This window comes from Vicugna pacos, chromosome 26, assembly GCF_048564905.1.
Source record: "Vicugna pacos chromosome 26, VicPac4, whole genome shotgun sequence".
Classification (NCBI taxonomy): Eukaryota; Metazoa; Chordata; class Mammalia; order Artiodactyla; family Camelidae; genus Vicugna; species Vicugna pacos.
The window spans coordinates 11570108-11587206 of NC_133012.1; the positions used below are offsets into that span (position 1 = coordinate 11570108).

At 39.9% G+C, this 17099-nt stretch overlaps 1 protein-coding gene across 4 annotated transcripts in view; it reads right to left on the minus strand.

Moving 5' to 3' along the window:
• Window positions 1–567: 567 nt before the first annotated feature.
• The window catches only part of TNKS (tankyrase), a 156970-nt gene continuing 140438 nt past the window's right edge, over window positions 568–17099 (minus strand). Inside the window, exons 21-27 of one of the 4 annotated variants that reach the window (XM_072950340.1) lie at window positions 14562–14682; window positions 13327–13424; window positions 12277–12351; window positions 11495–11600; window positions 10802–10895; window positions 8161–8317; window positions 568–6183 (exon numbers count right to left, since the gene is read on the minus strand). In XM_072950340.1, coding sequence (XP_072806441.1) covers window positions 6097–6183; window positions 8161–8317; window positions 10802–10895; window positions 11495–11600; window positions 12277–12351; window positions 13327–13424; window positions 14562–14682 — 738 coding nt within the window. In that variant the 3' untranslated portion in view covers window positions 568–6096. Of the gene's footprint in view, window positions 6184–8160; window positions 8318–10801; window positions 10989–11494; window positions 11601–12276; window positions 12352–13326; window positions 13425–14561; window positions 14683–14977; window positions 15100–15503; window positions 15627–17099 lie in introns of those variants that run through there. The other 3 variants (XM_006201153.4, XM_072950341.1, XM_072950342.1) reach the window with 3 other exon arrangements.

Below are 17099 nucleotides of genomic sequence, written 5' to 3' on the forward strand. Positions count from 1 at the left end.
ACTTAATGGGAAGAGATGACCTTTTATTATTCCCTATATAATGCCAGGTGCTTCTTCAGCTTGGAGGCCCACTGTACTGTCTTGTGACTATAAAATAGTGAGCAAGCCGTGCCCCATGATAAAGGTTCACAAGTGCTATTAATAGGGTGTGCTGCCTCTAACCTGAGTCACAGTAACCAAGGCAGGACCATTTCAAGAGGGAGGTGTTCCAGACCCCCCACCCCCACCGCTACCATGGTAGGAGGACGGAGCCTCTTAACAGTAAAGTTTGCTGGCCTGGGAGCGGGGGTTGGGTGGGCCTCCAAAGCCTGTGTCCCTTCCTTGCAGTTGCAGAGATTTCCAAAAGGACGCTGGGCTTCTCCCGCCCTTGCTGTACGTCAGTAACTCCCTCGTGGGCCAAGAGGTGAGGCTAAGGCCCCTCACCCAGGCCCCACCGGGAAGACCAGAGGGAGAGCTGTTCTTTGTGTTCCGGCAGGTTTAGGTCAGTCAGGTTAAGGTTGGTCACGTTGAAAGGAACAAACAGGGAAACGAAAACACTTCCGAGCTAACTGCTAAGCACACATAGCATACTTTAAAAATGTTTTTATTGAATATTAAACAATTACAAGTACTGTCAGTTAGACATTGAGCCAAAGCACAATTACAGGTTAAGTATAATCATGAAGATGTCTTAAATAGAAACCCACCGTGCAGGCAGGTTGAGTTCCCTGATGCCCTCTTCTGTAAAGTAGAGGGTGAGGGAAAAAAGGTCTTAAAAGAGACTGAAGGCTAGAAGAATTTCCATGCTGTAAGTGATTTTCCATGACCAAATTTGATACAGTTGCCAGATTTAGTAAAATAAAACAAAACAAAGCAAAGAACCCCAGGATGTTCAGCTACGTTTGAATTTCAGATAAATGATGAATACTTTTTTTTTTACAGTAAAGATATGCCAAATAACACATGAACCACATTTAAGCAAAAAAAAAATTATTTGAAATTCAGATTTAACTGGGTGTGTTGTATTCTATCTGGCAATTCTACAAATAGACAAATGCCAAAAGAACGGGGAAGGGATTGGAACCCCCTGCCACTGGTGAGCCATAGAGAGACCACAGATAAAAACACCAGTAATGAACCAGTCACTACATCGGTTATGTACACAAACCAACATCACAATGAGAAAATACAGTTACTACTCCAAATGTTGCTGCCAGGAAACATTCCAGATTTCCTCAAAGCTGGCTTGGTAAATGTTTTTGAGAAACCTCGTTGATGAACGTACCTTTTTAGTTTGCAGGTATCAAAGACAAATACTTCTACCACAAAGACAGGATGAGCTTGGAACAATGGAAGCGGAAGCAGGTATTATGTGCACATATTTTGTGTAATGAATACGATGGTGATATAGTCAAGGTCATCTTCTAGGTCCAGGCTATTAGCTTCAGAGATTTTGATTCCTTTCTAATCTGTATTGTTGGGTTTTCTACCTTTTTGTCTTGACCCTTGGGAGGGGCCTGGGCGTGGGTGAGGGACACCCCACTACTGGAGTTCATGCATTTCTCAGCAAACACTCTGAATCAACAAGGGGTTTTCAGGGCTGCCTGCAGAAAAGGGCAGACAGATGAAAAATAACAAAGCACTCTGGATTCTGGAGCATGAGAAATCTGTTTCAAAAGACAGGTGGTGGGGAGGGTGTGGAGATACAGAAGTGTAAAGCAGAAAAGAAAATGGGAAAGAATGACTAATCAAGTGCAATCATCTCTACCATGTGAATGTTATTTCAAGGAGGCAGAACTCTCTGGCAGATGTTTAAAACCGGTCACACCGTGAGCATATTTGGTCTTAGAGAGTATATAAAGTCTTTAGCTTCCTATTACTTTTAACTTATCACCATGGTTTATATTTTAAAATGATGAAAAAACAGCTCGTGCAACACTCAAATTCTACATGGTATCACTTTATGAGTTGTCGCTGTATCCTCACATGCACAAAACTTAATAGGTTTTGGAATCTTTCTAGCATTTCTCTAAACTAGCAGCTTTGGAGCTGAGTAATTCTGGATGTGGAGAAATTGGAATGGATTGACTATATCAGCTCCTTTGCATGTAAGGGAGCATTCATTACTTATGAAATATACTCACTAAATAAGCTTACGAGGTGTGAAATACATGGAGATACAGCCAACTCACTGACACCTTTCAAACACTAAGAAATGGAATTATAGTTCTGTTTATTAGGATATAAAAGACTGAAAAGTTTCTGCCTTGGTTAAGACTTTCCTAAGAAACATTTAATTGTCTGTTAGTCTCCAAACGCATAAGGTATCTGAATAAGCTTCACTTTTTAGGGTTTTTTTTTTTTTTAATGCATTTCCTTTTCACATGCTAGATGTATCTAACCAAAGCTGAAGTACTATCTTCACAATTACTTTTTGTCACTGATTTGATATCAAACAAGTTTAACGTCAGTCTTTAAGAAGGGTTTTAATGTTAGAAATTTAATCTCAGTTTTGAGAGCTGCCTTAATGACTAAAATCTATAGCTCTACGCAAGATAATTGCCCAACAGAAAAAAACAGAAAAAAGGCTGTTTTATCACAGATCATCAAACCAATGGATCTGGACACACTAGGGGGAAGGTGCTTAAAAGCACACACTATTTCTGTTTGAAAGCATTCACAGGAACCCAGAGGGTGCACGTGTTTAAAACAGACAGCAAGCAATGGCCAGTAACGTCGGTGCAGCTGGGAGATGGACTGAAACAGAAAACATGGACACCTTATTGGATTCTAATGCTGTCTTCCAGCATACACCAACATTTTATTTTTTGTATCAAGGCTATGATACAATCTGTATTACTTTATTTGCCACATTCAGGCATTTCTCTGCATGTATCAATGCACTTTGCTATTTTGAGAGCAAAGGGAAATGAGTATAGCCACTAACGTCAAGCTCAAACGAGCACAAGGATGCTCTTTCACAAAAACATCCTAATATTGTTTACTCTACTTATATTATTGAAGAGCTAGATATTCCGAATTCCAAGAAGGAACACGTAAGGAAGAATCCTGGTGGTACTGCTATTATTTTGCATAGAATTAAAACTGGGTTGCATGCTGTCATTTGCTAAAAAGTGGCAGAATCTTCTGAGCAGAGAACATGAGGCCTGATACCCAGTTCACGTTGTGATGTGGAATCAGAGATGTCTAGTTCCGTTGCGCAAGACCCAAGATGAAGAAAGGAAAACGAGTGGGCTCAAAGGTAATGGTTGGAGCTAATTATAATTCTAGACTCGCAATCTGGGGGAAAGGGAGGGAGGCCAAGTAGGAGTAAGTGTCTAGTCCAGAGCACTTAGGCCTGAATCAAGTATCCAGCTGGCCAACACCTAGTAAACTGGACCATCAGGTCTGGAAGCCCTTTGCTGTGGGAACTGTGGTAGAGCAGGTGGAGGTTCTGGATTCTTTCTTTAAGGTTTGGCAAACGGGCCATTTCAGGGGAGGCCATACTGAGGTCCTCAGCTTGCGAGTGTTCTGTCTAGTGTGTATACAAGGGATTCAATGGATTTCAGACTAATTTAATGCCATGCTTTTATACTCCAAAGGGTTTTTCACACTGCTGTAGGTGGAAATTCCAAATGCAATCAACTTTTGCTAACTTGAATGTACTCATGATGACCTTTGGTTTTCAAGTTTTGAAAAAATGTACTTAACCCAGTCTCTTGAGCAGATGAATAATATGTACACATTCTGTCAAGAACAACTATATATTTGAATCATTACAAGACGAGAAGCGCAGCAAATGTCTCCCTCACACAGTACCTTTACTCAGCACATGGAACATTGGATACATAACAGGGGCCGTTTAAATACTGAACCACAGTTTAACTTCTCAAGTGTAAGGCTGAAGTTTAAAACTGGCACATCCAGTAACCTGGTTAGTAGGATGGAAATGACGTATAACCATAGTCAGGTAGTGGCTTTAACGAAGATATAAAGCTTTCAATATTTATACCGTATTAACCCTTTTACTTAACTAAAAAAAAAAAAAATCACAGCTGTGTTCACCATTTGAAAGTATATCTAATAGGGGAGGCAAGTAATAAACACTGTCACAGCTACTGAAAACTACACTGATGTCAATTCCCTCACCCCATTGTTACCCACAGCAAAAAAGAAGAGAGGGAAAAAGCCTTCTTAATGAACATTGAACTTGGAAGCTTCATGTGGAATTTTAGTGCTATTTAAACAAGCAGCCAAGACACGAACACCCAGCGTGGGTCACTAAAACTTCAATAGAAGCAATTCTTGAGGCTAATTCTTGATTTAACTTTGAGGACCCATGCAAGATTCAGCTATAAAACTCAAAACTAGTTCTCAAGGCCTAGTTCTAGCATTGGACTCAAGCCCAAAAGAAAGCAAAATATGTATTTTTAAGAGCGTATTCTAAAATCTTTGCATGTAACCATTTTATTTTTCTTTAGGAGAAAATGAAGTCACAGCTTAACCAGCCTGCACTAAAAAACAAATTCGTTTTCAGGACTTTAAGTTGAACAAGCAAGTTAGCGTCACACTGCTTTTCCTTTTTCCACCACGTTTGTTACTTTTGCTTCCAAGCTGAGTAGGTGCACAGACGTCAAAGCAGAGAAGTTAATGTATCATTTCAATATGCAGCTAAGGTAAAAGACAAGTGCAGGGACTGTGATAATGTTTTACAAGTGTCAACGTGCACTTGACGAATGTTGAGTAAAACTAGTAAAACAAAGTAGTGATTCACAAAGAAACCGCATGGCTATTTCTCCAGCTTCATTCAAAAAAATAACTGAAAGAACTCTGGTTTCAGTTTTTGTTCTTGTCTATTATGAAGTCTGAAGAAAAGAAAAATGTTCAATCTTTAGTGCAGGTTGTGCAGGGACCGAAATAAACTATCTGAAGCACCTCACTCAAACCCCAAATCTGGAGTCAACGAAAAAGTTCCTGCATTTATGCATTTCTAGCAGGATTTGAACTAGAAACCATAAAGCAATATTTGTGTGACTCTAATGACATATAATAATTCCACTGAATTTGGAAGTAAGGCAGTTAATTTGGAGTGGGGGGGGGTGTGACAACTCTGGTGGTACGGATCAAGTGAGGGGAAGTTTCCCTTGAGTCCTCGTAGTCCTTCTCTGCTGCGGTCTTAAGAGAACCACATGCCCCTCACATCTTAATGTTGCTTCTCCTGAATTCGTAGGCCTCCCTGGTGGATTCCCCTCTCAGTGTCACAACAGCATCACTCAAACCTCTCCCCAGCGGGGCTCTTCCTAGACCTCCAGCACCAACCCGGACTCCTTGAAAGCAGGCCTGGGCTGGAGAGGGCCAGTGGTTCTCCCCGGCTCCGACTGCTCTGAACCCTGGAGCTCCTGAATCCAGCTGATGTTTGTGCCTGTCCCTTTAAGACTGGCCAATCAATAAAAGGAAACTAAAACGAAGCGTTCTTCCAGCTCAGTTTACGCTGATAAGAAGCACAGATACAAAATAAATCCGTGAAGAAAAAAAAGGAAACTAAATCTTGCTCAGCCAGAAGCTTGGGTTACATTGCTAGCGATTTTAGTCAGTATGACTTTGTGCAAAATATTCTCAAGAAGGCTCTGGCTCATTTTCAAAGAAAGCAACCACCACCACCAAAAAAAAAAAAAAAAAAAAAAAAAAAGTGAATGATGCATGTTCAAAAAACTAGAAATGCAACTGTTGAGCGTGTATAGTTATTGTACACACATGCCATATGTATCACAGCAAATGTAGTGTGTGAATTGTGAACATTTGGTAAAAGTGTTACATTTTTTCCTTTTCCAAGTCTCGATCAAAGCGATCCTGTTGTAGAAATGGTAACTGCAAAGAGAATGAGCCTGAGATATGGTCAGAGGCCGCCCCTGTAAACATTTCCGCAAAGGGAACAGTAGCAGTTGAGTACGTGTCAGTTACTCATACTAGATCCATCACTATAGCAATGCTTCATAAAGACAAACAGCTTATTTCTAGGCTGTCAGGGATTTATAGAATATTGATTTTGTTGAAAACAATCCACTGTAATCCAGTCCCAGGATTAACTCTGATCTGGTCTCTACCACTGGGCAGTCACTAGGTCTTCTGCTCTGCGGCTGTTGCGGTCTGTGAGGGCGCTTCTGGCTTCATGATCTGGTACGTGATGAGATACTCTGGGTACGCCTGGAGACGACCAGAAGAAAAACACGTCACCATTCTGGCCGGTAAGATACTAAAGCCCCACTTAACGTGAGCGCCTCAGGAGCTGTGACTGAAGTCTGCACAGCCCTCTGAGGCTCCCAGCCAAGTCACAGGTACCTTGACACTGAGGAGGTCCACCTCCATGTCCGTATATAAACATGCACAAATCCTGTAATTCTAGAACTGTTATATTATTTCTACTTTGAATAGTGTTAATTGCTTACATTACATTTATCCCTCATTAGAGAGCCACATGCCATAGACAGGAAAACTAAGGCAAGAGAAAATCTTTCTCACCTTACCTGGCAGAGTGCTGTCACAAAGCATGTTTCAATAAAAGTTCGTTAAATGAGAGAATAATTGACTGAATTCAGATTAATCCTAGATGATGTAACCCACTGAGCTAGGAGGAGGAAGGGCGAGGTGTGCTGGGTCACTGATAACTTAGAGGCAACAGTTTGGAGGTAACTTTAAAAAGTTGACCAGTTAAAGGCAACCTTTACAGGAAAGAGAATAGCTTAGGGGAAGCAACTCTGCCCGCTCTATTCTCTCCTCCTTTTTTGTCACTTCTTGTGGTATGTGAAACCCAAGCTCCGTGCCTGGAGTGGGAAGAGCACTTCTCAACAGGAGCAGGAAGAGGAAGCCTGACTAGGAAGTGTCACAAACCTGAACTGACAATCGCCACACAGACAACTGGAAGGGGGTGGGGAGTGGAAGCCACGTGTACTACACAGGGATTCTTCAACCCTAACTATAACAGCATGGTAACACTAGACTCAGAATTTCAGCCTGGTCTCTGGCTGAAAATAGTGTTCTCTGGTGAGGTAAGTGTTTTGGGGCTGCCAAATAATTGTTGAATAATGACCTACAAATTAACTGCATATAGATACAGAGAATGATAATAAAAAGAATGAAGGATAAAAGGAGGGCTGTTTGTTTAATACTTAAAATGCAGAAATAAACATGTGATAAATTTATTGAATTATTTCTTTATAATTTTAGACCTAGGATCTTAAGAGGTAGAAACTGTTTATGTCTGGTGCCTCCACTTTCCTCATCTATAAATGGGAACAGTAATAATACCAAGATTTCTGTGAGCATTAAATACAAAGATCTTAGAATAGGTTTGGCGTGGTAAGAATCTAGTTTGTGTTAGTTATTACCATTAAGGTTACTATTATCATTCATTAAAGACTAATTCCATGTGAAGAGGTCTCAACAAGGATAAAAAGACAAAGAAGTGTAAGTATGCTCTGAAAACTTAAAATTGTTCCCATTCACGTAAGGAACCATTATTACTCATACTCTTTTCTTTGGATGTTTTAAGGTATAACTAAGGGGAATGAAGTAAGAGTTAGCAAAGGAACACTCCACCGTAAATCAGGAGAAAGCGCGCATGGGAAAGGGCTCAGGCAGCGGGCACCACGGGTACCGCCGCCCACGTGCGCGGGCGCTGGCTCCGGAAGCACAGGTGAGCTCCCCGAAACCAAACAACTTCTGCTCAGTTCTCAAGGTACTTTTTTCTTTCAAGATTTGGACCACCTCATTCTTCAAGTTTTGTTAGCAGGAAACTAAACAAGTTATCAAGTCAAATTACTTGGGAAATGGTTGAATGATCAGTAAACCTATTATTTATATCCCTTGTTTCTTTCCACCCAAATATGAAAGAAATGCTATTTCCCACCAGTAATTTAGAAAACCTCGACAAGTGTCTAGTAGGTAAGACTGAAATCATCTGTGATCTCAATCCCCGGAGATAACTGCTCTTATGGTTTGGCTGATGCTGTGTTTCGCATATACCAAGTAAATGTTTAAAATCACAGGCACATGAATATATTAACATTCATTTAATCATTCTTTTTGTTGAATATTTAGGTTTACATTTTTCACTATGATAAGACTGTGACAAACATCGTGTTATACAGGTTTTTCTGATCAGCGATGTGACCAGTACCATACCTGCTCTCCTCTGTAGATGACATACTCAGCATACGCCAGCCCATTCACACTCGGTCTCCCAATGACGGAGTGATGGCCTGGGGGAGCGTGAGCCATTTTCATGGTGCTGAACTGCAGAAAGGACTTGCCAAGGGTCACTCTACAGAAAAGCATTTGTCTGGAAAAAGAAAAAAGGAAAGCAATGCTTTGGTGGAGGTTTTAAATCCCAGAATGATGTGACAGGTAGGTTTATCTGCTTTTTAAAATAGCTGACACAAGGCGAGCTACTTTAAACGTCACTTTGGGTTTTGTGAGTAGGAATGGGATGAGATTTGATATTAGCAGGCTCAATACTTAAAGTGTAAGTTTAGAGTGGTTTTGGTGTGGTTTAGAAATCAGTCACAGAAAACATCTGGCAAGTTCTGACTAGTGGAAAAAGACAAACACTAGTGAAAACAGTTCTGGAAGGAGGGGTGAGGATGGATAGGAAGAAAGTGAAGAAAGTAAGCAGATGGCTGCAGCACCTGAAATTAACATTGAGTTTACTCATTATGAAGAAGTAAAGACTCAAATGAGAGAAATAGTGGAAGTGGGTTAAAAACTTAAATGCATGACTGAAAGTTATCCTACCTGAGTGAAGCATGAATTGGGCAGTTGTTAAATACTGATAGGTAAAAAGAAAGATTGATTTGGGAAGAAAGTGTATTATATAAACTAAAGGTTGGCAAACTATGGGCCAAATCTAGTCTGCCACCTGTTTTTATAAATAAAACTTCACTGGAACACAGCCACACGCTCATTTATACGTTGTCTGTGGCTCCTGCACTCCAAGGGCAGAGCCGGGTCAGTGCGACAGGGATCATACAACTGCAAAGCCTACCATATTTACTATGTGGCCCTTTAAAATAAAAGTTTGTAAACCCTTAATAAACATTTTAACATTTCAGTAAACATTTTAACCTTTAATCTTAAACAGTTATTCGATCAGACAGCTTGTTTTCAGCAATGGAGTATGATCTTTGCACTATGACTAATCAGAGATTTTGAGTCAACATTGTGCCAGGCCCAGTGTAACTGGGTCCTGCCTGGCTGGCTTTTTCAGTGTGATGCTTGCTACTGCTGACCCTCTGGGATGCTGGCTTGGCATCAGCTGTATTTTCTTGTAGTTCCTAGAGGAAAAGGTTTTGCTCTGCATTAGAAGGAAGCTTTTTGAGCTCTGTTTTCACATCGTGCAGCACTGTGGTGTCACGGGCCTCTGCCCACTCAGCCAGCCAGGCCCACTGGCACGGCTACTCCCAGTGTCCAGTCGGTCACACAAAGCTGGACCTCACAGGCTCTCGCTTCCTGCCGTCTGCTTCCTGCCCCAGGGCTCCCCGCGGCTGTGGAGACGGGGGAAGATGCGGGCCCCGCCTAGCTGGCGCATGGGCCTGTACTGGCTCAGGGCTTGCAGATGCAGCAGCCCCAGGGCGGGATACCGATGCCCTTCGGGGTAAATGCTGAGCAGTGCGAGACAGGAGCCAGCAGGGAAATCCACCTCTCCCCTCCCAAGATGTACTGCTCTGAGACACAGTAGTTCAGACTGTGTGAGCCCACGTCCCACGGACTGAGCAACCAGCGGCACTGAGGCAGCTCCTCTTTGCTCGGCCTCTCTCTCTACCTCCTTTCTGTGCTGTCACTCCTGCTTCCTTGAGGCTGTACTTGCCAAGGAAGTGCTAGTACATATACCTCCGCTTCAGGTTCTGTTTGCTAGGAAACCCTGGACAAGATGTGTCTTAATTTTTATGAGCAACTGGTAATCCTCATGTAGATTCACTTTTATTGCTTATTTAGGAGTTTGGTTTGAAGCAATAAAGGAAATTTCTGCATGTTATATACTGCTGGGAATTTTTATGTGCTTTTAACCCCAGTGACCTTAAGAGGATGAAGTTTTCTTCTGGATATAGGGCATCTGTCCTCGGACTGCTGATGGCTAGTTTTTTTCATAACATAACTGAGAGGTAAGTTTTAAGGTCAACAACTATAATGAATTTCAAGGTTACGGATCTTTTTGAGGTTTCAAGTGAATTATAAGGTATCTTATTAATGTGACTTTGCAATCATAATGCATCTGGTTAACTTAAAGAGAAGTGTGAAAAACTGCAAACTTTGTAAAGCACAATTCTTTTGTATTTACTCATTTGTTTACTATTTAATTTCATAGTTAATATTCTGAAGTTGGACTTCACAAGGCTAATTATATACCCTGCCTTAAATCATAACTAGCAATATCAGAAGCAAATTAACAATTCTGCTTGTTTATAGTTTTGTGTTTTAGTTCAAATGTGGTTAGAGCTAGAGGTACTTTGTGCTACAGAAATAATTCTCAACTTTGTTCTGAATTCGAAGCAAGGCGAGTAGAGCCCAGGGAGAAAGTGGAGGTGGAGGGAGCTTCGCTGTAATCTGTGACGGGCTGGCAGCTGGCTTTCCCCACCACTGCTGTCAGCTCTGCTGTCATTACTCCTATTAGGGCAGGGTCTGATGAGCTATTCCTATCTGACCCCCTAACAGTATGACCCATTAGGAGTAAGCCTGAGGCTAACCTGTGACTTCTGCAGAGCCTGAGAAACTCACCTAGGTCATGACCTGAGGACAGCAACCATTACACAAAAGGCAAGATGCTCACCTGTGACATATGTAACATGACCGATCTTTGTGTGTGGGGCAGCCTGTTCCTCCACCAATTCCATAAACATACTGGTTGCTTTTAGAGGAGTTTTCTGCAAAATAAATCCCGGCACCAAACATTCCTCCTATGTACGCATGTCGCTCATCAAACCCTTTATGAATAATGGCATTAATGAAAGGAGAACCTACAATATAAAGAAATATTCATTTTGAGCCCTTTTCTAGAATCTCATTAGCTACATACTATTTGCACTGGGAAAATTAATATAAACTATGCCCCAATGAAAAGTTGATTTTTTAAGATGGCCTTCTACACAGACATTATTAGCATGAACTAGAATCTTATCAGACACCCACGGTATTCTCCAAGCAAGGAAGTTTTATGGACTTTGCAGATGGCATGAGGTTTAAGACAGCAAAGTACAATGTGGCTTTGAAAATACAGGTTATTTTACATCGAATCTTACTTTAAGCAAAAATAGATATGAAGATAAACTGAAACAATTTCAGAAAAGTTATTTTCATTGTACATGCCCTGGAAAGCCCATACCAACATGTAATGGTACCCAACATATAATTGAAACAAATCAAAACAAACCATTTTTAACATAACACTGATACAGCTAATAACATAGGCTTTCGCCTTACCCGAGTTTGAAAAGCCCAGACCCAGAGGGACCGTGATGCTCACCGTGAAACAACATGCGCTCGTTGTGGTGATTGTGATTCTCCTCAGACACCTCCTTTTGTCTGTGACAGAATCGTTCTCGCAACTTCTTGTTGACAACTTTTTGAATCTTTGAGGATGAGAAAGAAAGAAGCAAATTAGTGAGATGTATATTAATTGGCAGTATGATTTAAAATAAAGTGTTTTCCTTTAGAAAGTTTCAATTTTTGTTTCTTTTGTTTAAAACATTATTTAAAAATGACAAAGTTGCAGGTGAGTGTCATTCAGTTACTAATCTGGCTTTTAGTGACAGAATTTTCAGTTAGGGTTTTTGTTTTCTGCAGCAGACCTAGCTCCACCTCAAAAATCATCTGAGGACTTATTGAATTTGAGGAATCTGTACTTTTCAAAAAGCTCCCCAGGTAATTCTGATGGGCACTGGTGTGACTTCCAGAGGACCAACTACCCAAAGGGCTAAGCCAGTTCTCAACAGATTTTATTCATCTTCATGACACCCCTTTGAAAAAAGCACACAGCAGCGGTCACTTATTCCATGTCTGAAATAAGAAGATTAAGAGATACATTCTGACAGAAATCCCTGACTCAATTAGTTGGAAAACCCAGGCCTTTAATGCTACTTGGAAATGGTGACAACAGAAATCACTGTCGGCTGTGGTCCAAATCTGTGGGTGAACTGGCAGTCTTAGCACCGTATTTGCGTCACCAATACCAGCAGATCTAGCCTGTGTTTGAGTTTCAGGCAAGCTGTGTGGTCTAATTTTCACCCTAAAATTTTAAAAACTTACTCGGATGACGTTGTATCTGTTGAAGATGCCGCCAGCATTACCGCCATCTCTGTGTTCTCGAATCGTACTCTGCATCTATAGAACAAGGTAAAATTACTTTCTGAAAACATGCCAGTGTGTAATTCTGGAGACACTCCTGTTGTTTTCAACATTTAAATTCTATTATTTTGTTTCACTGATGAATCTATGACTCAGCATTAATAAACAGAAGTCTACTATAAATTGATCAAGTTTAGTTAAGTAAGTATTTCTGGTGAAAAGTAGTCATAGAAATATTAAACTGCATTTTCTATTTGTTTCTAATAAAAGCTTTGAAAGGTTTTTCTATAAACACAGTGGGGTGAAGTATCACCTTACACGTCATCTCCGTTACTATTTCATGTTATTGAGGAGAAGCAACACTGATTAAGTCAAACTAGAAGGCCTCACATTTGACTAATACCCTATTGGTTAAAAATCAATTCGTGTTCGTGAAAAATTCCATACAATGTCTTTACTTTGGGATCTCAAAGTATATCCAGGGGAAGCTGGATGTAATGTGTAAGTGGAGTAAGTTTCTTCCGAACACTACTTTTCTTTCTTCCACTCTCCAAGTTAAAATTTGTGATGAAAACGTAAAATGTTTTATATACATAAATGTGTCGTAGAATGGACTCAAAGAGTTGATTTACTTTGCTGCTCCAGGGAGGAGGAGGAGGCGGCGGTGGCTAGGGTCTCTGTCTCTGTCTGTCTGTCTCTCTTCCTTTCTAATGGAGGAGGAAGAGGCTAGTGTCTCTGTCTCTTTCTTTTTCATAGAGTTGGAGGAAGAATAGGAAAACGCTAGTGTCTCTGTCTCTTTCTAATGGAGGAGAGGAGGCTAATGTCTCTGTTTCTGTCTCTTTTCTTTCTAATGGAGGAGGAGGAGGAGGATCTCCAGAATCCAGATGCATCAAGATAGAGTAACAGACAGCAAGTCACCATGAGTCAATGGAAGACAAGCTTACCTCTTGGAAAAACAGCTTTAATCACAGGTTTCAGGAAAAGATAATTAAAAACTTTGATGCACGTTACCTCTTCTTCTACTGACTGATATTCCTTATCTTCTGGAGCAAGATCCAGCAAAATAGTTCCCTGATTAACACAGTGAAAAGTCAAATAAGGATTGGTTCCTGTAGGAAAGAAAATAACATACTAAACAAAAGTTCGCACTATTCAGGCTTTACTTTAGGGAAAACTGTCATAAATAACATTATTTAGAACAAGTCTGTTATTTTCAATTTGAATCTAACATATAAAGTTAGATTAAATAAAGTACATCCAAAGACAAGAGGAGTAATGGAGATGTGTTTGGGTGCAGTTTTCTCTGTTCTTACAGAGTTCCTTAATCAGACAGCAGGGCTCAACAATTATTTGACCTGAACTCATTTATGAACATACATGATTCTGATGAAAAAGAAAACACAATGTACAAGAATTATCCTCTAAAAGACCTATCCTATGTGAGGCGGCTTGAAATGGTCTTTTACAAGTTTAAAACACATTATTATAAATTTCATTATCCTTGTTAATTTAATACAGATACATAAGCAAGACTCAAGCTCAATGCCTGCAGATGTTTCCTTTCATGTCACTCTTACAATTTTATTACCTCTGCAGACTAATTCAGGTTGTTTCTTTTCTCTACCTTTGTGTTCCTAGAGCAAAAGCACTTCTAACCAACAGAGAAATGATAAACATGGAGGCAAACAATGGAGAAAGATAGGAGGCTTGTAACGGCAAAGTACGTGGAAAAGGACTGAGCTGACAAAGGTACAAGATGAGGTAAGAGAGAAAGGTCAGGTTATGAAAATCCATGTGATGAATGTCTGATTTTATCCTGAAAGCAATAGGATTCTATTAAAGGATTTTAAGCAGCAGAATGATATGATAATTTAGTCACTTTGAAAAGAGTCTTCTGGTTACAATGCAGGGAAGATACTGGAGGGGAGGCAAAGGTGACTGTCGGAGATAAGTGGGAAGGTGGTTGTAACTGTCCAGGAGAGAGGAGACAGTGACATGGATTAGGTGACAGCAGTGGGGAAGGACCAAACAGAGATACTTGGGATATTAAGTACTGGGGGAGAGGGAAGAATGACTGATTTCTAGCCAGAGCAACTAGCCAACGCAGGAGATGGGGAGGGCTGGAGGTGCTGCTCCAGCCGAGCTCATGAGCTCTGGGGTCAGGCCACACCATCAAATGCCAGCCCGGACACTTACCTCATACCACTCATTTCTGAAATTTACTGATTTTTTTTTTAACAGCTTACCTTGTTGTCCACCTAAGAGTCTTTCTACTCCTTTGATTAATTTATGGCGGTGTCCATATGCATTGATACCTATTTCTTTCAACTCTTCATGACCCATATCAGCCAATACATCTAGTGTAATCTGAAAAATGGAACAAAATTGCTAAATTGTTAACAGTTCCTCAGATTATGAAAACTCTTCCATTTGTCTTCAATGCTATAGTATCCAAACTAAGAAAATTCTTCTTTCCTTTATAAGCATGAACCTACAATCTTAAAGTTGCCTTGATAATTTTATCAGCTTTTTGCTCACTTGAAATACTTACTCTGCTTTTAGTCAATGGAGAATTAAAATGGGAGAAACAATGCTATAGAAATACAAAATAATCTTTGCTATTTTTCCTTCTGATTATTTAATTCTACTGCATTTTGCTTGCCTCAAGATATGAGGGAACAACCAGTAGCTTGAAAATGGGGAAATAGCAGATCTCAGCGTCCTGCAGGTAGCAGAGATGAATGTAGGGGAAAGGTAGAGATGTTCAGCACAATGAAACAGAATCTGGCAAGAGAAGAAAGCTTTAGGTAAGTAGGATTTAGGTAAAGAGAAGAACTTCCTAGTGCTAAGAAGTATTCAAGCATGGAAAAGGCTGCCTTAGAAGATAGTAAGATTTATTATCACAAGTATGTAGATTATTGACCGTTTTATATTGGAGCTATATAAATAATTCCAATTTGGAGAAGAAAAGAGAGAAATGGTTTCTAAGCTCTCTTATAAATTCTCAGACCAATAATCCCTGAAGCCTAACATACACTCTATTTTTGTACAGAGCAGGTTTTAAAGTTTTGGTTATTCCTCCCTGTAGATAGAGATGATTAGATACATCTGAGTTGTGGTAGCGGAGTCCTTTGTTGACTAAAAGTAACTGACTCTACCGCCACCCGGTGGCGGTGTCCTGAACTCACAGGGTGAAATCTTGGGCAGCCACATTTCTTGAGGGATGCACTGCAATTTTCAGCTCAGAAGCAGCTGGCCCTGTGATAATCCAAATACTGCTTCACAAGATTAGCCTTTGATTTTTCTCTTTCCTTGGGAAAAAGAGAAATCCTTTTATAGACACTTTTCCAAACTCAAACGAGGTATTTTTATCTATCCATAGCTCTCTCTACCTTTATACTTGCACCTAATGTTTAAAATACTGACAAATTAGGTCTGGATCTCTGATTTTTACTGTCAGAATGAAATAATGAGTCTCATCTTCTCAGTGTAAAAAGCATACATCATTCGTTTTTTGGAAATAATTTACTACACTGCTCCTCAGTGGCCACTTAAGAAATAATTGCTCCATTGCACAAAATGGGGTAATTCACCTCCAGTCACCCAAAGGAAGTTTTCAGCAGAACTTCTAAAAAGCAACAGTTCTGAAACATACAACTTTGAGACAACAGCTGGCTACATAACAGGGGTCTTCACATTTTTAGCTAGATGTAATTGTAATATAACATGGAAACCACGCACAAGGTTTAGTACATTATTGATATTCCATTTTTTTCCTTCTAAACTTCAGATAAGGCTGACATGAAAACAGGATCTCATATCTCTGTTCTTATCTATGTGGTAGCTTCAATTCAAAGAGTTCTTAGTTTTTCTGAATTGATACACATCTGAAAAAAACAGAAACTAGGCCTAGGCAAAACATAGTATTAGGTTCTCCAAAAGAAATGGAGAACATTTGATACATTTGTTCACTATATAGCTCCAATCATAAAATACTTTATTTAATCCTCACAGTGACCTGTGAAATACTAACGTCCTTATGAGGAAAATGAGGCTCAGTGAAGTCATAAAAGTAGTAGAACTGAAATGTATTTGTCTTTCCGTTGCTTATTTTTCTTAAAAGGGATAATTAGAAAGCTGAAATAACTAAACATTAAATTCAGTTGCTTTGAGATACATGGTACCCAACTGTCCCCATATTTATTGGCACTAGAAACTGGAAAACCTTAAATGATAAGCTGAAGCATTTAGATTTATGTTAATTTCTTCATTCATACATAATTATATTTAATGAGTATCTTCTATATGCTAAATACTTCCAAAACAAAAGTAACTAGTTAAATATTTAATTCTGAAACAACCCACGACAGCTCAGAAAGGTAACTGATCCAAACTGGCAGTGAAAGAGTGGGGCCAGGAAACAAAGAGAACAGCACCACTACAGAGCATGCTGTTTCCTCTACCAAGGAGATAAAAGGTAAACAGAAAAAAGGTAAATGTTTTGGAGGAATCCCTGTGGGAACTCTTAAGAAGGATACTTACTAGCTCGAGGCCATAAGTACGGCTGGGAATTAGGAAGGGGGTCAGGAAAGGTTCTTAGAAGAAGGTAGTAATTCAGCTAAGGAGGACTTAATAAGGCAGAGGAAGAAGGGAAGGTTGTTTAAGACAAAGGGAAGAGCATGTGTAAAAGGGAAATCAAGTGAGAGAATACAGGACATTTGAGAAACTCTAGCAATAAAGTTCAAAATGGTTAGAGTCTAATATATATGTAGGATTAAAAGGAA